General features: G+C 42.1%; 2 protein-coding genes across 3 annotated transcripts in view; both read left to right on the top strand.

Annotated features, from left to right (window-relative positions):
• Nucleotides 1-17,271, top strand: part of LOC129837428 (cyclin-dependent kinase 14-like) — a 208,231-nt gene extending 190,960 nt beyond the window's left edge. For both annotated transcript variants that reach the window (XM_055903578.1, XM_055903579.1), the window contains one exon: nt 13,836-17,271. The gene's annotated coding sequence lies outside the window, so the exon portion shown is untranslated. The remainder of the gene's footprint in view (nt 1-13,835) is intronic.
• Nucleotides 17,272-17,363: 92 nt separating this feature from the next.
• LOC129837427 (frizzled-1-like) lies at nt 17,364-23,533 on the top strand. The gene has a single exon (XM_055903576.1). It carries the CDS (start codon nt 19,944-19,946, stop codon nt 21,621-21,623), a length of 1,680 nt encoding a protein of 559 aa, XP_055759551.1. The 5' UTR covers nt 17,364-19,943; the 3' UTR covers nt 21,624-23,533.
• The last annotated feature ends 294 nt before the right edge of the window (nt 23,534-23,827 follow it).

The following is a 23,827-nucleotide window of genomic DNA, read 5'->3' as shown; positions in this document are numbered from 1 at the left end:
GAATAGAATATGTCTGTAGTTTCTTCTTCGAACTACAGTTTCTCATCTCTTTATTTGGCCTTAGCCAGCCAAGCCGTTGCAGCTGTAATGGAAGTTAGTAGTCATTTGAACGGTGTTGGTGCCAGCAGTTCCAGTAATAGTGGTTTGGAGGGTGGTGCTGTTAGGAGTAGCAGTTGCAGTCGTAAATCCAGGGTAGTGTAGAACAAGGCTGTAGAGATGACTTGCTATGTAAACACCCAGCTTCCCATCGCCTCTTAATGCACCCAGGAATGTGTGTATAATGACTTGCACCTGTGCTGCCTGAAAGCTAAGGCCTCTGCTCTGACTGACTACTCCATAGTGTGTGTGTGTGTGTGTGTGTGTGTGTGTGTGTGTGTGTGTGTGTGTGTGTGTGTGTGTGTGTGTGTGTGTGTGTGTGTGTGTGTGTGTGTGTGTGTGTGTGTGTGTGTGTGTGTGTGTGTGTGTGTGTGTTGTGTGTGTGTGCATGTGTATACCGTATGCAGTGCATATGTGCTCAATGTGTGTCTGAGAGACAAGACGTGCTACTCTGGCTGTATTTGAGGTGCTGACATGGAAGATGTTCAACAGTGGGGTTGTGGTGCCAGGACATGAGGAAATAGAAAACACATCCATATGTAGAATAGACCCTCTTCTTCTGGGGAGACCAACAGAGAACGTTCTTGAGAAAGAAAGGAGAAGGTGAGTTAGTTAGTCCTTTAGTGCATAGCATTCACCTAAGAATTTGTTTTCTTCTTCCCTCTGTAGTCTTTTAAAACTACCACATTAGCAACAAAGTTTTCGGGAAACCCACCCCAGAACGTTTTCCTTTCTGCAATTGTGCCACCACAGATCTAGCTACCGAACAAACCCCTCACCTCCACTGCCTCACATCTTCACACACACAAACACACACACAGGAACTGGTTAACTTATCCCCTCTGCCCAGAGAGAAGAGAGAGAGAGAGAGAGAGAAACAGAGACAGCTGTGTGTAGCTGTGTTATCCTCACTAGTCAGCTAGCTAGCCCATGCATGGTGCCTCTGACTGTTCTGAGGTAGGGAGATAGCGTGTGAGAGTCTTAAGCCAGTGCTGGAATAAAACAACTTTCCCATATACCCACCAGCGTGTGGGTCATCGGCCAATTACCTTTGGAATCTGCATGTCATGTGACAGCCGGGGGCCTGAAGGTGGAGTGGCTGCTTCCTGTACCCCTCAACCCCTTCTACAAACCTCTGTCTGTGTCTCTCTGTGTGTGTGTGCGTGTGTGTGTTGGACGTGTTTAACCAGAAGTCCCCACAACAGTATTAAACTAACACAAATTTGACCAACTGGTGGCATTTTTTTATTTAACCTTTATTTAACTAGGCAAGTCCGTTAAAAACAAATTCTCATTTTCAATGACAGCCTAGGAACAGTTGGTTAACTGCCTTGTTCAGGGGCAGAACAACAGTTTTTTACCTTGTCAGCTCGGGGATTTGATCTTGCAGCTTTTCATTTACTAGTCCAACGCTCTAACCACTAGGCTACCTCCCATCCACCACTAAGTAAGTCCCCTACAAGGAAAAAGTATATTAGTGTAAGAATTGGATTTGGGGTTTAGGGTTATGCTTGGGGCTAGGGTTAGGGTTTAAGGAAAATAAGATTTTGAATGGGAATCATTTGTGTGTCCCGACAAGGTTAGATACAAACATTTCCTCAAGCTCTTGCTCGTGCTCTCTCTCTCTCTCTCTCTCTCTCTCTCTCTCTCTCTCTCTCTCTCTCTCACTCTCTCTCTCTCTCAAAACTCTCACACCTCACAATCTCCTTCTCTCTTCTCTCTTTCTCTCAACTCTCACAAAACAACTCCTCACACAAAAAACAAAAACACCCTAAACAAACAACAAACAAAAAAACAACAACACTCAACTCAAACAAAAAAACAAAACAAAAAAAAAACAAAACAACCACAAACTCAACTAAAACACAAAAAACAACAAACAAAAACAAAACACAACACACTCAATCACTCACACATCAAACAAACAACTCTCACACACAAACTCACACAAAAACAAACAAAACAACCAAACACAACAAACAAACACAAACAAACACACAAACAACAACACACTCACTCACAAACACACAAACACAAAACACACAACACACAACAAAACACAACAAACACAAAACAAAACACAAAAAAAAACAACACAAAAACAACAAAACACCAAAAACCAACAAAAAAACACACAACACAACAAAACAACACTTCCTCTCTCTCTCTCTCCAAACTCTCACCAACACACACAACAACACACACAACCACAAACACACAAACCCAAAACACACAACAAAACACAACACAACTCCAAAAAAACAACAAAACACAAACAAACAACACCAAACACACACAAACCACTCACACTCTCAAACACACTCTCAAAAACAAAACAAAAACAAAAAAAACACAACAACCAAACAACAAAACAACACACACAACAAACACACAAAACAACAAAAAAACAAACAACACAACACACAACACAACACAACAAAAACAAACTAACAAAAAAAACACAAACAAACACACAAACAAAACAACACAAAAAACAAACACAACACAAACAAAAAACCAAAACACAACAACACAAACAACACAAACAACACAAACACACAAACCAAAAACAAACACAAAAAACACAACCAAAACACAACACAAACAAAACACAACAAACCCACAACTCTCTCTTACCCAACACTCACCAAAAAACACAAACACAACACAACACAAACAACACACCTCCAACACACACACTCCAACACACACACACTCACAACAAACAAACACACACAACCAAACAACACACAACAAACAAAAACACAAACAAAAACAAAAAACTCACACAACAACACACACAACAACAACACAAAAACAAACACAAACTCATCACAACTAACACACACACACAACACACAACACCTACTCATTCACACACTACAACACACAAACTCTCACTCTCACACTCTCTCTCTCTCTTTCTCTCTCTCTCTCACTTCAATCTAAACTCATTCACTCAACTACAACCTACACACAACACACTCACTTCACTCACTCTCCTCACTCTAACTTCTCTCCACACTAACTCTCATCTCTCTCTCACTCTCTTCACACTATCTCTCTCTACACTTCTCTCTCTCTTATCTCCACTTTCTCACTCTCACTCTCACATTCTCTCTCTCTCACTTACACTCTCTCTCACATTCTCTCTCTCTCCTACTTCTCTCATCTCTCTCATCTTTCTCTCTCTCTTTCTCTCTCTTTCTCTTTCTTCACTCTCTCTCTCTCTTCTCTCTCTCTCTCTCTTCTCTCTCTCTCTCTCTCTCTCTCTCTCTTTCTCTTTCTCTCTCTCTTTCTCTCTTTTTCTTTCTCTCTCTCTTTCTCTCTTTTTCTTTCTCTCTCTCTCTCTCTTTCTCTCTTTTCTCTCACTTTCTCTCTCTCTCTCTCTCACTTTCTCTCTCTCTCTCTCACTTTCTCTCTCTCTCTCTCACTTTCTCTCTCTTTCTTTCTCTCTCTCTTCTTTCTCTCTCTTTCTCTCTCTCTTCTCTCTCTTCTCTCTCTTCTCTCTCTCTCTCTCTCTCTCTCTCTCTCTCTCTCTCTCTTTTTTTCTCTCTCTCTTTCTCTCTTTCTCTTTCTCTCTCTCTTTCTCTCTTTTTCTCTCACTTTCTCTCTCTCTCTCTCACTTTCTCTCTCTCTCACTTCTCTCTCTCTCTCACTTTCTCTCTCTCTCTCTCACTTTCTCTCTCTCTCTCTCTTTCTTTCTCTCTCTTTCTCTCTCTTTCTCTCTCTTTCTCTCTCTTTCTCTCTCTCTCTCTCTCTTTCTCTCTCTCTCTCTCTCTCTCTCTCTCTCTCTCTCTCTCTCTCATATTTCATTAGGCCCAGTCATGTTTAGCCTGGCAGGCAGGGGTGTATGGATATGTAGAGTGCTGTTTTAATGAAGGGAGCGTAGTACTGAGACAGGCTATAGGATTATAGACTGGTAAACATTAGGCTGCCCTGCCTGACTGGCTCTGGTACTCACACTGTTTTTATTAGTGATAAACCATGGCTGGAACCCTACCAGAAAAACCACCACAGACAAGCTCCATGTCTTGTTAAATAAATGTACATGTAAAGGGCATTCCTCCAAGCAAACAGGTGGGGAGATTTCTGTTAGTCTGTTAAAGCAGAGAAAACTATCTGCAAACCACCGACGGAACCCACGACTCTGGGATGATTTGACTGTGTGTGTGAGAGAGAGAGTGTATGATTTAGGCATTCTAAATGTTTAATTATTGTTACAAGTACACTGGAAACGGCTGCTCATGTAAGACCAGTGAAGTCTGCAGTAGCCATGGCAACCCAACACAGCAGTAGCCATAACACAGCATTCCTGTCATTCTAATGACGGGAAACTTTTAAGTCCAGTCTACATCCAATAAGGAACCTTTGGGGTTTTTAATTAAACCTGTGCTTTAAAGAAATGGAAATGATTTGTTTTAATTCAAATCGCTCCAAATTCTCAATTCACAAACACACACTCACCTACACACCCACACACACAGTTTATAGCCCAGCACATAAAACAGTTTGTTAAAGCATCAGGGCTGTCTCAGCTGAGGGTGTTGTGTGAGTGATGTTTAATGGCGGGCTGACGCACCTCATTACCCCGGGATCAGACATGACGGGACCGCTGTGGGAGTTAGGGGTCAGAGGGCGTGACCTCTGGAGGGACAGTAGGCAGGGGGTGTCAGCCTGCCTCAGTCAAGCTTGCCTGACTACCAATGTAGAGAAACTCCTGTTAATTCAGGGTGTTTTGGATTGATATTATTCTGTAGAATTTAGAACCAAATTGTAAAAAGAGACCTGTAAAAATGTAATTGAGTACGGTTATTTGCACACAGTATTGCGATTATTGTGGATAGTCAGATTAATATAATAGTTTGATTAAAACCTTTACATGCTTTGCAAGAAAATCGATTTCCCTAATAATACTGTTAACATGGACACATTTGAAATCAGGCTACTGGTGGGACTCTGATAAATGCAGAAAATCACCAATCAAAATAAACGTTTTTGATTCTGAGTTGGGACATATAATGTTTGTATGTGAAAACTACTTCTAAGACACATACATACAGTTGTTCCAAACTGACTTCACTTGTGCTAACGAGGGAGGTTCGCTGGGCTGGTGCTAGCGTATGCCCAGACCAAATACACCGCCGGAACGTCGATTAAGGCCTTTTTTTTACATGTCCTAATCATTTGAAAGATTGCTCAGAACACCAGGTGTTTTAATCGGCGTATGCTTACTATGATTTTGAACGTACGCCGATTAAGCTTAGCAGAGCAAGGTGTTTACATGACTAATGCATAATCTAAATTATTAGTGTGCATGTAAACATACTTATTGATAAGCTAGTTAGGCCTATTTGAAGTATTTGACTGTTTTAAAACCCCTCAGTGTTTTTTGTCTACATTATTATGTCCATGGTGTTGATATGCTACTTAGGCTTATTTGAAGTGTGTTAGTATTCTGCAACACCTGAGAGGTTTGTCTCCATTCTCTGAGGTGTTCATCTGGGGTTATTAGTATTTCCAGAGCTGCTGCTTCACGGTAGTGACAGGCTCTTTGATCAGGCAGATATAACGGATGAAAGGTGTGTGTGTGTAGATGAGGGGATTGTCTGGGGAGCGACCCGCTCACTGCAAGACTGACTGGCTGCCCGATGAACATCTAGAGGAGAACTGTGCTGATATTTGAACATGGCCTCAGATAGACTGGCATGTGGGGGAGAGGTGGGAGTGGGGAGAAAAGGGGGAGCAGGCTACAAACGCGGTTGTGGGCGAGTGGAGGGGGAAGGGTGATCAGAGAGAGAGAGAGGTTAGCTTGTGTTTTTTTTTTAATTAGTCACCTCTACCATTACTGGTATCTCCATTTTGCTCCCAACCCCCATTCTTATTCTCTCTCTCTCTCCATTGTTAAACATCCCACCACCCACCACCTAGCACTAAGCACTTTCCCTTCTTAATGATGTCATTGTGTGTGTGGGGGGAGGGGTCTCTGTCTATTCACCATTGTATGACAGACAACAGCTGGCCCTATTGGACATGGCCACGCCCTACAAATCCTACCCATCTGGTTCCTTAAGAGGAACCCCCTACACACACACACAAACACACACTCACTCACACACACTCACACGCACTCATCTTCAGTACTTTTTCATCCCACAGGACTGGAACCCTACATCTGTTCTTACTAAATCAGGCCCCAAAAACAACACATTCCATTGTTGACTTAAAGAGTATATGATACTGTAGGGAGGAGAGCAAAATGAGAGAGGGAGGAGAGCAAAATGAGAGAGGGAGGAGAGCAAAATGAGAGAGGGAGGAGAGCAAAATGAGAGAGGGAGGAGAGCAAAATGAGAGAGGGAGGAGAGCAAAATGAGAGAGGGAGGAGAGCAAAATGAGAGAGGGAGGAGAGCAAAATGAGAGAGGGAGGAGAGCAAAATGAGAGAGGGAGGAGAGCAAAATGAGAGAGGGCGGAGAGCAAAATGAGAGAGGGAGGAGAGCAAAATGAGAGAGGGCGGAGAGCAAAATGAGAGAGGGAGGAGAGCAAAATGAGAGAGGGAGGAGAGCAAAATGAGAGAGGGAGGAGAGCAAAATGAGAGAGGGAGGAGAGCAAAATGAGAGAGGGAGGAGAGCAAAATGAGAGAGGGAGGAGAGCAAAATGAGAGAGGGAGGAGAGCAAAATGAGAGAGGGAGGAGAGCAAAATGAGAGAGGGCGGAGAGCAAAATGAGAGAGGGAGGAGAGCAAAATGAGAGAGGGCGGAGAGCAAAATGAGAGAGGGAGGAGAGCAAAATGAGAGAGGGCGGAGAGCAAAATGAGAGAGGGCGGAGAGCAAAATGAGAGAGGGCGGAGAGCAAAATGAGAGAGGGAGGAGAGCAAAATGAGAGAGGGCGGAGAGCAAAATGAGAGAGGGCGGAGAGCAAAATGAGAGAGGGCGGAGAGCAAAATGAGAGAGGGAGGAGAGCAAAATGAGAGAGGGAGGAGAGCAAAATGAGAGAGGGAGGAGAGCAAAATGAGAGAGGGAGGAGAGCAAAATGAGAGAGGGAGGAGACAGAGATCCCTCTGTGTGGGCCTCACGACCTGCCATCCAATAACTCACCCTGAGGTGGAGAAAGAGAGAGAGATGAAGGGTAGTGCTTTTGTGACCTTGAACTTTTCAGCTCCACATCCTCTCTCCTTTCCTCTCTGTCTGTGTATCCCCTTTTCTCTGTTTCTGTCCTATGTCCACTCTGTTCATCTCGCAGTGTCCTTTTTGACATTAACAAGACTCCATACTCTATCCCTGCTTTAAACCATTCAACCTGACGTAAAACTCATCGTCTCGCTACTTCTCTTTCTCCCTCTTTCTCCTCTCTCTCATACAAACACACACACACACACACACACACACACACACACACACACTAACACACCCACATTCCTACACCGCCTGTATGTGTTTTTGAGTCAGAGAGCTGTATGAGCAGCAGATAAAGGAGGCGTCCATCCAAGTCTTCAGATTCCTGGCATAGACTGCCTCACATCCACTGGGAATGAACTTCCAAAGGCTGAGAGAGAGAGAGAAAAAGAAAGAGGGGGGAAAGAGTGAGAGAGAAAGGGGGAGAGAGAGAGAGAGAGAGAGAGAGAGAGAGAGAGGGGACACAGGGAGAGACATGCATTATTTATTATTGCAGTATGGTCACAAGAAAGAAAGAAGGGGATTAGAGGAGCGCTCCAAGCCAGCCAGGTCTACTGGGTTATCTCTCTCTCTCTCTCTCTCTCTCTCTCTCTCGCTCTCTCGCTCTCTCGCTCTCTCGCTCTCTCGCTCTCTCGCTCTCTCGCTCTCTCGCTCTCTCGCTCTCTCGCTCTCTCGCTCTCTCGCTCTCTCGCTCTCTCTGTCTCTCTCTGTCTCTCTCACGCTCTCTCTCACGCTCTCTCGCGCTCTCTCGCGCTCTCTCGCGCTCTCTCGCGCTCTCTCTCTCTGTCTCTCTCTAGCTCGCGCTCTCTCTCACTCTCTCTCTCTCCAATTTGCTTTATTGGCAGGACGTAACAATGTACATATTGCCAAAGCTTACTTTGGATATTTGCAATATGAAAATAATGAGAATCAAAATTGTCAACGGGACAACAGTAACAACAATAACCAATGGTCAAAATAACCATACATTGAACAATAACAATAAGCATACAGTAGAGTACATGTGCAGGTTGATTGGTCTGTCAGACACTGTCCCTCAACTTATGGCATGCAGCAATGTAGTGCGCTGCCAACCCACAGCTCTCTGCGTCCTTCCCCAACAGGACGAGTAGCCTACTCTCATCAGAGAGGTCTTTGAAACCTTGAATAAGGGTTTCAAATTTGGGGAAATGTGTCATAGGTGTGCGTACTGGTAGCGGAGTCAGGTGCAGGAGAGCAGAGAGTTGTGAACAGGCGCACACTTTATTGAGGCAGGAGAAACCAACAGACGGACGCCACTGCGCCAAAACCTCCAGCCAATTGGCAAAAGTGCAAAACGCGCAAACAGTCACAATAATTATGTTCAAACAAATAAACATACCTCGTGACAAAAAACTAACACCAGTCTGGCGCGTCAAACATGACACGTAACACAAACAATATCACACAAAGACATGAGGGGGAACAGAGGAATAAATACATGCAGTGTGATTGGGAAATGCAAACCAGGTGTGCAAAACAAGACAAAACAAATGGATCAATGAAAAATGGAGCGGCGATGGCTAGAAAGCCGGTGACGTTGACCGCCGAACACCGCCCGAACAAGGAGAGGAGCCGACTTCGGCGGAAGTCGTGACAAAATGACACTCTCTAATTGTTTTATATTTTCCACATTTTGTCAGGAAATGCAGCTCCGTCTCAGGTTCTGCTGTTGTCCAGTGGTTGCACAGCCTTTCCTCTACAGGGAGCCAGGTTTTCCTGTGTCTACCCTTCTCAATGGCAAGGCTGTGCTCACTGAGCCTGTACTTTGTCAAGGTTTTTCTGATTTTTGATCAGTAACCATTGTCAAATAGTTAGCCACGGTGTACTGTCGATATAGGGCCAGATATCACTGCATTTTGCTTTGTGCTTGTGCTTGTGTTTCCCAATAAGCAATGTAGTTTTGTTTTGACTGTGTTGTAATTTGGTTTATCCTGATTGATTGGATGTTCTGGTCCTGAGGCTTCAGTGTGTTAGTAGAACAAGTTTGTGAACTCAGCCCCAGGACCAGCTGGATGAGGGAACTCTTTTCTTTGCTCAGCTCTTGGCATTGCAGGGCTTGGTAATGATATGAGAGGTGGTCACTGTATTTTAGATGTTTCCAAAACTGAATTGCTCTTTTTTTGGCCTAATTCTGCCCTGCATGCATTGTTTGTAGTTTTCCTCTGGACATGTAGGAGAATCTTATCGATCTCTACATGCAGGGTTTCAATGGGTTGTTTGTCCCATTTGATGAAATCTTGTTTTGCAAGTGGACCCCACACCTCACTGCCATAAAGTGCAATTGGTTCAATTACATATTCAATTAGTTTTAGACACATTTTAATAGGTATTTCAATTTGAATTTTCTTTTTAATGGCGTAGAATGCCCTGCGTGCTTTCTCTCTCAGTTCATTCACTGCCTCATTAACCTGTCTAGGATCAGCGTGGCGCTAGCGGCACACCCCCCCCCCCCCCACTGAAAAACCAGTGCCGCGAAATTCAAAAAAAATATTTTTTTAAAATATTTAACTTTCACACATTAAAGTCCAATACAGCTAATGAAAGACACAGATCTTATGAATCCAGTCAACATTTCCGATTTTTAAAATGTTTTACAGGGAAGACACAATATGTAAAGATGTACATCTATTACCTAAAAACACATTAGCATATTCCACCATCTTTTATTTGTCCACCAACACCAGTAGCCATCACCAATTCGGCTAAACTAAGATATTTATAGCCCCTAACCAACAAAAAAACTCATTAGATGACAGTCTGATAACATATTTATGGTATGGGATAGGTTTTGTTAGAAAAAAGTGCATATTTCAGGTATATGGCATAGTTTACAATTGCACCCACCATCACAAATGGACTAGAATAATTACAATGAGCAACGTGTTTACCTAACTACTAATCATCAAACATTTCGTAAAAATACACAGCATACACGAATCGAAAGACACAGATCCTGTGAATACAGACAATATTTCAGATTTTCTAAGTGTCTTACAGCGAAAACACAATAAATCGTTATATTAGCTTAGCACATAGCAATTAGCAGCCCAGCATTGATTCTAGCCAAAGTGAGCGATAAAAGTCAACATCGCCAAAAGATATTAATTTTTTCACTAACCTTCTCAGAATTCTTCCGATGACACTCCTGTAACATCACATTACAACATGCATATACAGTTTGATCGAAAATGTTTATATTTAGCCACCAAAATCATGGTTAGACAATGTGAAATGTAACTCAGCTGGTCAGAATTTGTCCTTGCGCCACTTAGACAGTGATCTACTCTTATACATAAATACTCATAAACGTGACTAAAAAATATAGGGTGGACAGGGATTGATAGACAATTTAATTCTTAATACAATTGCGTTATTACATTTTTTAATTTATCCTTACTTTTCAATACAGTTTGCGCCAAGCGAAGCTACGTCAAAAAACATGGCGTCCTAAGCCACTAAAATGTTTCGACAGAAACACGATTTATCATAATAAAAATGTCCTACCTTGAGCTGTTCTTCCATCAGTATCTTGGGCAAAGGATCCTTTCTTGGGAGAAATCGTCTTTTGGTGGAAAGCTGTCCTCTTGCCATGTGGAAATGTCAACTACGTTCGGGATGAACTGAAAAGCGTTCCCAACTTTTCACATCGTTGCAAAAATAAATGTCCCAAAATCGCACTAAACGGATATAAATTGCTATAAAACGCTTTAAATTAACTACTTTGTGATGTTTGTAACTCCTATAACGAGTGAAAAGATGACCGGAGAAATATAACAGGCTAAACTAATGCTTGGAACAGGAGAGGGTCGGTGTCTTCCACGCGCGTTACGCAGCAAGAAAAGACTTGCTAGCTAAAGGTTTTTTTCATTTGTAGTGCCTGTGAACGAGCAATCGAGCCCGTTGGAATCGTCATCACGTAAAGGCATCCAGGGGAAGACGTAAGAAGTGTCCGTATAGTCATAGCAACGACAGTGCCCGTTTAAATGACTTCAGAAAAGTGGCCAACGTTTCTCAAATCTGACTCCATGTCAGGGAAATTGCTGTAGAATGGGCTCTGTTCCACTTAGAGACAAAATTTCAACTCCTATAGAAACTATAGACTGTTTTCTATCCAATAATAATAATAATATGCATATTGTACGATCAAGGATTTTGTGGGAAGCCGTTTAAAAAATTAGCCACATTAGCATAAATAGTCTAAACAGCGCCCCCATCCCCAACAGGTTAAGGTGTCCAGTTGAGCTTATTTTTATACCTAAGTAATTGTAGTGTGTGCAGTACTCTATATATTTTTTACCAATTGAGAACTTTGGTCTAATTCCCTGAGATCTGGATCTTCTCTGAAAAATCATAATTTTAGTATTTTTGGGGTCTGGCAGTATTGCTACAGTACAGTACTTTTCTATGTGGGGTTCTAGGTTTATTTTCTATGTTGGTGATTGTGTATGATTCCCAATTAGAGGTAGCTGGTAATCGTTGTCTCTAATTGGGGATCATACTTAAGTAGCATTTTTTCCACCTGTGGGTAATGGGATATTGTTTATGTTACTGTGTTTTGAGTTAGTGCACGTAGCATCTTAGTAGTCACGGTTCGTTGTTAGTTTATTGTTTATTTGTTTTTGTGTTTTCTTAGTTTCATTTCTAATAAATATGTGGAACTCTACATACGCTGCGCCTTGGTCCGACCATTATTCCAGCGAACGTGACACCAATGGATTTTGATTGTCCTTTATAGCTTTTTCTAATCCATTCTACTTCTCATGAATTTGGCGTTGTTCTGCGTTTGTGTCAATTTGAACGGTGTTGTAGAGTGTTTTAAAATGGGTTGTCCATATGTCACCAATTTGTATCGCTAATTCCTCTTGTTTAGATGTTTTAGTTTTTTCTAATTGTTTGTGTTTATGGACTCCTATTAGTGTCAGCTGCTTGCTGTTGTACTGTGCTTTTTTGTTTCTGAGTGTACGTTTATAGAGTTTAAGTCTCACAGTAATGAAGGCATAGTTCACCATTATTTGGTTCTCTGTGCTTTTGGTTGGATAGTGTTCTAAGTTTTTTCCTTCGGATTTTACAATCTGCATCAAACCAGTTGTCATCTGTGATCTTTTTCGTTTAGTTTTTTTATCAATTTCAATTGTGCTTCTTTTGCCGTTTGCTTGAATATATAGTTGATGTTTTTTACTGCTAGATTGATGCCTTCTTTACTGTGAGTGAATGTGGTATCCAGAAAGTTATCTAAGAGTGTTTGGATATTTTGGTTACTGGTTGCTTTCTGATATTCTTCTGTGCTGTTTTGGGCCCATCTGTATGAATTTCTGATGTTGTACAGCTTACTGGACTGTGAATGTGTGGTTGTTTCCATGTCTGTTCTTTTGAGGAACAACGTAATTTGGCTGTGATCAGACAGAGGTGTTAGTGGCTTGACAGTGAATGAATGAGCTGAGAGAGAAAGGGTCAATGTCTGTAATCATATAGTCTACTGTACTGTGGCCAAGAGGTGAGCAGTAAGTGAATCTCTCCAAAGAGTCCCCCCGTAACCTACCATTGACAAAGTACAGACCCAGGCTTCTACAGAGCTGCAACAGATCCCTTCCGTTTTTGTTGACAGTGGTGTCACTGTTGTTTCTATGGGGGAGATTAAGACAGTTAGAAACAGTATGGCCTGTAATAAAGCTGTCCCATTGTGTGGTCATTAGATCAGGTAGTGTTCCTGTGCACGCATTTGTGTCCCCACAGATGAGCACATTTCCCTGGGCCTGGAAATGGCACGTCTCTTCCTCAAGGGTGGGGAAGATCTCCTCTGAGTAATATGGGGATTCTGAGGGGGGATATATATTGCGCAAAGGAACACATCTTTTTCTGTCAGTACAAGTTATTTTTTCAGTTTTAACCAAATGTGATATTTACCAATTTTGAGGGGATCAATTAGATTTTGCAGTTCGGATTTGTACCAAATGATCAGTCCTCCAGAGTCTCTGCCTCTATTGACAGAGCTGTGTTTCTGTGATGGCAGAATTACCTCTCTGTAGCCTGTGGGACAGTGAGTGACAATGTCAGCCCTACACCATGTCTCCTGCAGAATGATGACGTCAACATCTTTAAGATTTTTGTTGAACTCTCTCTCGCTCTCTCTACTTCTCTCTCTCTCTCTCTCTACTTCTCTCTCTCTCTACTTCTCTTTCTCTACTTCTCTCTCTCTCTACTTCTCTCCAAAGGGGTCGTTCAGAAATAAGGTAGCTGTGATTAGTTTATTTCCATTTGGCAGATAAACTAATCAATCAATCAATTTTATTTTATATAGCCCTTCGTACATCAGCTAATATCTCAAAGTGCTGTACAGAAACCCAGCCTAAAACCCCAAACAGCTAGTAATGCAGGTATAGAAGCACGGTGGCTAGGAAAAACTCCCTAGAAAGGCCAAAACCTAGGAAGAAACCTAGGGAGGAACCAGGCTATGAGGGGTGGCCAGTCCTCTTCTGGCTGTGCCGGGTGGAGATTATAACAGAACTATGCCAAGATGTTCAAAAATGTTGTGTCTGTGTTTTTCAGGTTGCTGCTGTGGTCAGTCCAAGAGAGAAGGACAAAGACACTGAGATGGAGGAGCCACCGGGATCACATACCCTCTTCTGTTTCTTTAACTTATTACCTTTCCAACCGTGTGTGTGTGTGTGTGTGTGTGTGTGTGTGTGTGTGTGTGTGTGTGTGTGTGTGTGTGTGTCTGTGTGTGTGTCTGTGTGTGTGTGTGTGTGTGTGTGTGTGTGTGTGTGTGTGTGTGTGTGGTGTTTGTGTGCCTGAGTGTATACATTTTAGTGGGTGACACCTCCAATTTCAGTTTTATAATTTGCCATTTTTGTTGACTTCTATAATGTTATGATACTCATATATCGTTGACACATTTACAATACCCTTAATCATCAAGGGTCTTTACAATACTATTGATACATACTGTGGCTTGTGTTTCTAACTACCAGTGTAAGAATGTATATTTGTATGTACAGTATACTCATATTAAGAAAATATATCACGGACTCCAAGAAAGCTTACATTCTTTCACTAACATGCTGCAGTTGCATGCATTCACGCACGCATGCACAAACTCACGTGTACACAAACACAGATACACACCCACTGGACAGTTTAACTCACACTCACAACACAAACTTTAACTGAGAATGACAAGCAGTAGTAATGTTTTTCTTTAACTTTGAACTGTTCTTCCTCTGTAACTGTCAGGCCAGAGTCAAATGACATCAAATCAATAATAATCATAAGAGCAATGGTACTAATACTGTAATAGTGATATTGGTGATAATAATCCGTTAGTCTCTGCTGGAGATAATGCATACACACAAAGCAATGAGCGTCGATGACATCGTGAAGAGTCACATGTTATATGGTACATTCGCTGTGGATCGTCTCAGTGTGGGTGTGTTATATCTGTGTGGTTGCGTGTGCATCAAACATGGGCAATACCCTTTCATTGGTGCTTCCATGTAGGCCATGAGGTACTGTAATCTATACCGCATCCTGTTGTACACTGTATCTAGATGGTAAAACACAATGGCAATAGGCTCAGTGGGATTTTGATCTCTTGGTTACTTCGACCCCTGACAATCCTCTTCTCCTTCACGTCCTTTGATAGCGTCACCATCCAGTAATGTACTGTATATCAGACATCATCACAAATGTTATTAGACGATTACGTCATCGTCTGTTTGTCTCAGCTATCACGTTAATACAATTATTTTATGGAGCACTTTTTATGATATCATATGATATTGATCTAACAAATAGTTTTGTTTCTTTGGGTACTATGTTACATTGGCTGGTACAAAGATCTCTTTGTGTTCGATTTTCAGCTGGGTGTTGTTTTGTGTAAAAATATCTGCTCATATTAGTCATGTGTGAGCTAGGTAATATAGCAATGACCAGTAACATGGAGAATATGGGTTCCCCTTTTATGGATTGATTTGAAATCTACCACTAATCTGAATGGCCCTGTACTGTTCACAAGTAGAGGAGGGGGAGGAGAGTTCTGAGTGAGACATCATGGACACACACTGACGATCAGGAGAGATTAGTTTTCTTAATCCACATTGACACCCTTAGAAAGACGTGTGCGCACACACACACACACACACACACACACACACACACACACACACACACACACACACATGAGAACACATGAGAGACAGTCACAGGTATTACACTGTAGACACTTGGCCACACACAGTCCCTCTCCACCCCTGCCTCGCCTGCTAGTCTATCATAGAGGGAGGAGGAGGAGGAGACACTAAAAAGAAATGAGTCTTGTAGAAGGCTTTGACATGATTCGCCATATGGCCAAGTCCATGTTATGGTACAGCTTTAATTGTCCCACCATCTCTAGTGGTGGTTGGTGTGATATAGAGCAGGCGAGGCAAAGACAGAGAAACCCAGTGATAGTGACGACTTGTGTCATTAGTTTTTTGAGAATGCACTTTTTCAATCTATTTGCCCTACTGTACATTCCAGCTTATTATAAATGTCACTTTTTGTACCTGTGTTGTCCTTAATCACATGCTCTTGCCTGCACAGACTAGAAATATCAGTGCCCTTCCATGGCAACCGTAATATAAGCCAACAGACCCCAATTTCCAACCCCAGTGATGCACAGACTTTTTAAGGAGACCTGCTACAGATACTTGAAGTGATTTCATAGGACTTCAGTGTCATTTCTGGTGTGAGAAGTGATTCTGTGTCATGGTAGTGAGGAAGGGAGGATAATCTAGAGTGGCGTTTTAATGTGACTAAAGCAGTGTGACAGAGGAGGGTTAATATCAGAGAGCTGTGCTGAGATAGAAGGCCCAGCTCGCTCTGCTCGGCCTTGCATGGCTTTATGGGATACAGGAGGTATTAAGCAGCTGAATCATTGGTTTTGATACGTTACTCTCCAGCTTTCTGTGTGTGTGGCATATCACTTTTCTTTTTCCCCCTTTTTATTTTGTGCCTTTGTGTCCCAGAAGTTTCTTCCTTTGCCGCCTGCCTGCGATATCACATAAACATGAAAATACTGTATATGTTTTGGACTACCTGCCTGCCTGCGTGGGCTGAGTTCCTGAAAGCTCTTTTTTTCTCCTTTGGGAATTAAAAGCATTTTCTCTATGAAGGGACATCTTGGGAAAGAAGTAGTGAAATTGCACATTTGAGCACTGTGACGGTCAAAATGATTAACAATTGAATGGGGCCTACTATCATTTTAATGTTACCATTGGTTCTTGCTTGTTAAGGTCAACTTCCAAATGTTAAAAAAAATGAATTTACAAATTTAAATCTGAATTGGGGAATGGCTTAATATTGATACTGGTCATGCTACAGAATGTGTACATTTCGAGTCATATTTTGAGTTACATGTCAATATTTAATCATTTTGTATCCTTTGTTATAAACTGTCTTACTAGGCTGTATATAAAAGGGGAGGGGAAATGCCTTGTGTAAAATTTAATAGTGACGCTTGTACTATGTTTGCATACATACAGGGTCACTCGTGTCTCCTTAGCGCCATAAAAGAGAGGATTCGTATTAAATATATATGGATATATACACATACAGTATATTTTTTGGCCTTGTCAGTTTCCTAACTGCGTAGACGTACAGTATATGTTGGGAAAGGCGTTTTGGAAGCAGACATGCAACCCCCGCTGTACTCAACACTGAATCGGTGTTTTACACTACAAAAAAAGCTTCACTTGCATATCTATTTTTTCTTTTTTTGTATGATGCTCTGAAAATACATCATTTTTCACAAGTGGTTTCGGACATAGAAGAAGTGTTACCGGTCACTTTATAAACTGAAACTTACAATATAATAGTAGAATAGCTGTTGCATTACCTATTTGTTACGACCTGTATGTAATGTTATTATGGAAGATGTAATGTCCTTCTGTAAATGTTGTTTATTGTTGGTTTACCTGAAATAAATCAAGTTTATTAATGTTTCAAACTGTGTTCAGCTACCAATGCAAAACAGCTGTTGTTAGCTCATGTATTACATACTTCATACTAATTCTACCACAACTCCAATCTAGTGTGGTCATGCTGGTGTGGATATTGGTTGCCTTTGTCCTCCTATTCATCAGTATTTACATAGTTAGCTACTTCCTGAAATGAGTTATCCCTGGAATTGATCTAAGTACCGTACTTAGTTTTTTTAAGGCATAATTTACTCAACTGTACCAGCAACAGTTTCTAGTGATTTATCCTGTATTACCAGTCCCTGTTTGATGTGAGCTGAACTGGCCTGATTGCAGAGTCCTTATTTGTATTCTACCACAACAGTGTTTTCTCTGGACACCCACCAAGGTGTTATGTCTCTGATTCAAACCATACCAATAGGTCAACAACATCTCCAAGTCTGCATCCTAAATTGCAGCCCTATTGGCTCTGGTTAAATGTAGTGCGCTATATAGGGAATAGGGTGCCATTTGGGATGCATCTATGAAGAAGTATGTAACTTCACTTATGAGTACAGTTTTCAAGCCTACTGGTCCTTAAACAGATATACTTTATAACATGAAAACAAACAACCTCCGGGTCATAATGACTGCTGTGACAGACAGGTAGGAGAAAAATACATGGAACCTGTAACAACACAATGTTTGCTGTAAGAATGTAATGTTCATAACGTTTTTAAAGTTTCTTTGGAAAAACATGGTCATTCTATTCTATTCTGTGGTTATTGCATGTGGTCATAAATGGTTCTGAAACTGTTTTGCACCAAAAAATTCCCCACAAAAAAATGCATTTCCAATAGTTAATTCCAGTTTATCTCTTTAATGTTGGCTCATAGATCAACTGCATGAAGGTCAAATCTGACTCAAGGTTTTAACTTTGTCTTTGTAACGTTGATTGCTGTGGACAACTTTATTCCAAACTGAATAGACTTGGCTAGACACCCATCCCTAAAACAAGACATTTAGTAACATAAGTCATTTTGAGTTTGTGTGTCTCTTGGCAGGGTGTAGCTTGAAGAACCAAGTCTCACTGCATTCTTATGCCAGGATATATTACATACTTATTGACTCCCTCGCCGTCCCACTGACAGACATGCCTCCTAACCAGTCAGAATCCCTAGGTGACTGATTAACATTAGGGATCCTCTGTATTTGCTTGGCCTCAGCTGGTGAGCCATGTTGTTTTGAATTCTCAATAGAGAGTGCTCTGTGACTCCTGTGCACACATAACCACACACATAACCACACACATAACCACAGGTTGATAACTAGAAATACGTTTTGATGCATATCTCTTGGCCTAATCATATTATTGATGTGCTATAACTGGTCATAGTGTTATTAATGGTTGCAACAGTAGTTGATTTGATTATTATTTATGTTGTTATGATACTGTTACTGTTCAATAAACAGCCTTACATTATCTAATATATCTCTAGTGAACAGTAAGGTACAGTACAGTACAGTTGATGACAAATGAGAGATGATAGACTCTCTGAAAGTCAAGGGGGGCAGGACAGCCCTGTTAAGCTCACTGTAGTGGAGTTTCTCTCTTCCTTCCTTTGGTGTTCTACACAGGGTCTCTCTCTCTATCTTTTTCTCTCTCACGGTTTCCTTCCTGTTCTCCTCTAGACAGTGTCTCTCCCTCCCACTGTTCCCTCTGCGCGCACCACTGTGGGAGCTGGGTTTGAAACCCCTCTGATCCCAAAGGCTCGTGGTGACAAACCACTTTCATCCCTGTCCCTAGGGCCTAACGGTGGAGACGACATTATGGTTGAAAGGGGAGACCGATTATAATGATGCTGGTTGTTCTTCTCTCTCTAAAATATCCATTTAGGCTATACTCATTTGTAATATGGAAAGCACATGGCATTTCTTTAGTGTGTTTTACAGTCACACACAGTTTTACTGGATGGTAATATCAAGGGGTCTGGACTGTTGCAATAGTAGGCTATTTGAGGAGGTCTAATAGGATATCTCTGAGTCAATACCTCACAGTTTTAATGAACATAGAAGTTAAGGGTAAAGGGTTAGCTCATATAAACAGCAGGCCTACTGTCAGATTTGTAAAATAGTCTTTCCTTTTCCATCAGTAGTCCTAGATGTGGCTTTCAGAATATCATAGGCCTATTTATAAGGGCATAATTCTTATATAAAATATTTAATATTGTTTCGGGCTATAGAACTAAGACATTGAAACTCATCAGTCAAAAATCGAGAGCCATACACAAGATGAGCAATTGTAGACGATCCCTAAACCTTGCATCTGTTAGTCCAACCCTTTTTTCCATATGGAGGAGAGAGAGACGGCTCACTGAGACGGCAGGGCGGCTGGAAACAGGTTTCAACGGCGCAGAGCAGAGAGAGGCTATCAGGTTTGTCGGGCAGCTAGAGCAGCAGAAGAACGTTGCGGAGTCCGGACCTGTGTGTTGTGTATAGTAGGTCGGATTTTTTTCTCAAAATTCTGTCAGCGATATTTTTTTATTTTGGGGGACCTTCAACATCTCTGCGCAACGACGGGGAGAAGCAAAAACAACCAAAAGTTACGCAGGAAGGGAGTACATTTACAAGGAAAGAAAAACCCAACAAAGAAAGGGAGCGGGGAAGTAGTTTCTCGCTAGCTGGCGAGCTAGCTAGTTTTGGAAGAAACCGCAAAGAAAGTATGTCTGTGGCGGTGCATAATGCTTTCGCAATGGATTACAACAGAGTACTGTGTATATTTTTGCAGGTGTTTTTATTGATCGGTTTAGGATCTATAAGGGTAAATGGACAGTATGGTGACCGGGGAATGTCTATTCCGGAGCACGGCTTTTGCCAACCGATTTCTATTCCACTTTGTACGGACATCGCATACAACGAGACCATCATGCCAAATTTACTAGGACACACAAACCAGGAGGACGCAGGGCTCGAGGTACACCAGTTTTATCCGCTTGTGAAAGTTCAGTGTTCTCCTGATTTAAAGTTTTTCCTCTGCTCCATGTATGCGCCTGTATGCACCGTGCTTGAGCAGGCGCTTCCCCCGTGCAGGTCACTGTGCGAGAGGGCGAGACAGGGCTGCGAGGCGCTCATGAACAAATTCGGTTTTCAGTGGCCGGAAAGGCTCGTGTGCGAGTCTTTCCCGGTTCACGGAGCGGGCGAGCTGTGCGTCGGGCAGAATATGTCGGGTCAAAGCACACCGGTCAATCCCACCCCCGATGTAACGGAGCCTCCGCATGATACTGGGATTGTAAAAGGACAGTTCAAGTGCCCGGCTTCGCTGAAAGTACCCACTTATTTGAATTACCGTTTTCTCGGTGAGGATGACTGTGGCGCACCGTGCGAGCCAAAGAAATCTAACGGAATGATGTACTTCAGCGAGGAAGAGTTAAAATTCGCCAGTATATGGATAGTAATCTGGTCCGTGTTATGTTGTGCATCCACGTTATTTACCGTTCTAACCTATCTGGTGGACATGAAACGCTTCAGCTACCCTGAGCGTCCTATTATCTTCCTATCAGGTTGCTATACCATGGTATCCATTGCCTACATAGCTGGATTTCTCCTTGAGGACAAGGTGGTTTGCAATGACAGGTTTGACAACGACATTAGGACTGTGGTGCAGGGTACCAAAAAGGAGGGATGTACCATCCTCTTCATGATGTTGTATTTTTTCAGCATGGCCAGCTCCATCTGGTGGGTCATCCTGGCCCTCACCTGGTTCCTGGCAGCAGGGATGAAGTGGGGTCACGAAGCCATCGAGGCCAACTCGCAGTACTTCCACCTGGCGGCGTGGGCTGTGCCCGCCATTAAGACCATCACTATCCTGGCGGTGGGCCAGGTGGACGGGGATGTCCTTAGCGGCGTGTGCTTCGTGGGCATCAACAGCGTGGACGCTCTCCGAGGCTTCGTCCTGGCACCGCTCTTTGTCTACCTCTTCATCGGCACCTCGTTCCTCCTGGCCGGCTTCGTGTCTCTGTTCCGGATCAGAACCATCATGAAGCACGACGGCACCAAGACGGAGAAGCTGGAGAAGCTGATGGTGAGGATAGGGATCTTCAGCGTGCTCTACACCGTCCCCGCCACCATCGTCATCGCCTGCTACTTCTACGAGCAGGCCTTCCGGGAGCAGTGGGAGAGGACGTGGATCAGCCAGACGTGTAAGACGTATGCCGTGCCCTGTCCGGCCCACCCACACCCCAACATGAGCCCCGACTTCACCGTCTTCATGATCAAGTACCTCATGACTCTGATCGTGGGGATAACGTCCGGGTTCTGGATCTGGTCTGGGAAGACCCTCAACTCCTGGAAGAGGTTTTATACAAGACTGGCTAACAACAGACAGGGAGAGACCACGGTGTGAGTGGTCTGAGTGGGGTGAGACCTCTGGATGTACTGTAGCCTATGATGGGTGTCCCCCACACACATAAAAAACTGTTTATTTACAGACTGAATGAATGATAATCGTTTTTGGACTTAATTGCCATGCAGAGACACTCATTGGTACATGATGTTTCTATTGTACATAAAACATTTTGTGAGATTTTTGTAAGTATATATTTGTATTTAAAGATCAAAATTCTCTTTTTTAGTTGTTTCCCTCTATTAAAACCAACATTTATTTGACACTTTGGGCATAATGGAAATGGACCTTGGTGATAAAGAGCCAGCTGCCTGAGCATTTAGCATTAAGGATGTGGTTGTCTTAGGACCTGAGTTGGCTTGGTCACTGCTGGGAGAGGGTTGTAGCTGTGTTTGATCAGTAGACTGGCTCGGAACATGGTTTCTATTCTAAGCAGCAGAGTTCTGTGAAAAACAATTGCTTCCTCGTGGGTCCTTATCCCCCATTATACTGCTGTTCTTTCTGTCCAACTGTTCTCTTCTATTCAACATATTTCTAAATGCCTGGGATTTGAAGGTTAAAAATACAATCAACATGTATTTTAAAACGAGGTATAGGTTTGGGATTATGTGTTCAACATATTTCTAAATGCCTGGGATTTGAAGGTTAAAAATACAATCAACATGTATTTTAAAACGAGGTATAGGTTTGGGATTATGTGTTCAACATATTTCTAAATGCCTTGGATTTGAGGGTTAAAAGTACAGTCAGCATTTTTATAACAAGAAAGTGGGTATAGGTTTGGTATTGTGTGCACATGTACTGTGTAGCCTACATGACATGAATCCTCCAAATACACATGTTTTGATAACCCACAGTACTTTAAGCTAGGATGAGAACATTTAGCCTGAATACTTTCACCAAAGTTAAAAGCCATATTTTGGTGATTACAACAAAATATTTTAATAGAATGAAAGTAAACCATTTGCAGGATCTTTTCAACATTTTGTTTATGTGTTTCAGATATCCTTGCTGCCTATTAACACAGAACAGACACACCTTGTTTGTGCCTTTTGTTTACCTTTTTGAGCACTTTGAGGAGAAATACTAGCCTGGTCCCAGATCTGATTGTGCTGTCTTGCCATCCCCGAAGGACCATAGGAGTAGGCAGGACAGCACAATCAGGTCTTGGACCAGGCTAGGGGAATACAGAATGCTGGACAGAGACAGCTCAGACTCAGAGGTGGGTTACATAACACATCAGCTGCACCCCTAATGCTTTCTCACAGACAGACAGCAGAAATACCAATCCTTCACTAATGAACAAGTTGAAATACGCAGTAGCCTACTCTACAGCCGGCTGTATAATTGGCTTATAAAAACTGAAAACAAATTCATAATTGAAGGAGATAGGACAGTGCGTTTTGTAATTTTCAGACCTACGGGTAATCAGAGTCAGAAAATGAATATTCCCCACAAGGTAATTGTTGGCAAAATGTGGCCGTTTTTTTTTTTTTTTTTTTTTTACAATTGTCCCAGGTGGCAGCTTGAAGCAGTCCCCTTTCACCCCTGAGTCATTTCTCTCCTGGTTAAGTGCGTGCTTGTGTTTGTGTGTGCACACATGCTCGTGTGTGTGGGTGCTAACCATGCAGGATGAGCAGCTGTCTTTAGGCTTTATAAAGGAAGACACCGTGATCTTTCCCCACCTCAAACATCTTCTGTTATGTTCTTGTCAAATGCATGACAGTTATTTTACCCTAAATGCATGGATGGCTCTCTATTAAACAACATGTTCATGCCTTTGACATCTATTATGTTTCATTCTGTTATTCTGCATTTGTTTGTTACTAAAAACATTATATTTATAGAAACATTTCTTTATATCCACACTGATTACTTTAAAGAATAAAAAAATCCAACCTTTGCACCAACTGTCATGTTGATTTGAAATATCTATTATTTTCATGTGTTATAAACCAGAGATGATGAATTGAATCATGCTGTTAGCCTACTGTACATTTATATTTTAGTAATTTAGCAGGTGGTCTTATTCAACATGACTTACAGGAGCAAATAGGGTTAAGTGCCTTGCTCAAGGGCACATCAACATATTTTTCAACTAGTCGGCTAGGGGATTATTACCAGCGACCTTTCGGTTCTTGGCCCAATGCTCTTAACCGCTAGGGTACCTGCCTAAAATGTAGTTTAAGATTTGGAGTGTAAAC

Source organism: Salvelinus fontinalis, chromosome 38 (assembly GCF_029448725.1).
Source record: "Salvelinus fontinalis isolate EN_2023a chromosome 38, ASM2944872v1, whole genome shotgun sequence".
Lineage (NCBI taxonomy): Eukaryota > Metazoa > Chordata > Actinopteri > Salmoniformes > Salmonidae > Salvelinus > Salvelinus fontinalis.
This window is presented reverse-complemented; position numbering and strand designations above follow the sequence as displayed.

Bases quoted from the DNA above. Each gene is read 5' to 3' on its own strand.
- LOC129837427 (XM_055903576.1), top strand. From the start codon at position 19,944: ATGTCTGTGGCGGTGCATAATGCTTTCGCAATGGATTACAACAGAGTA.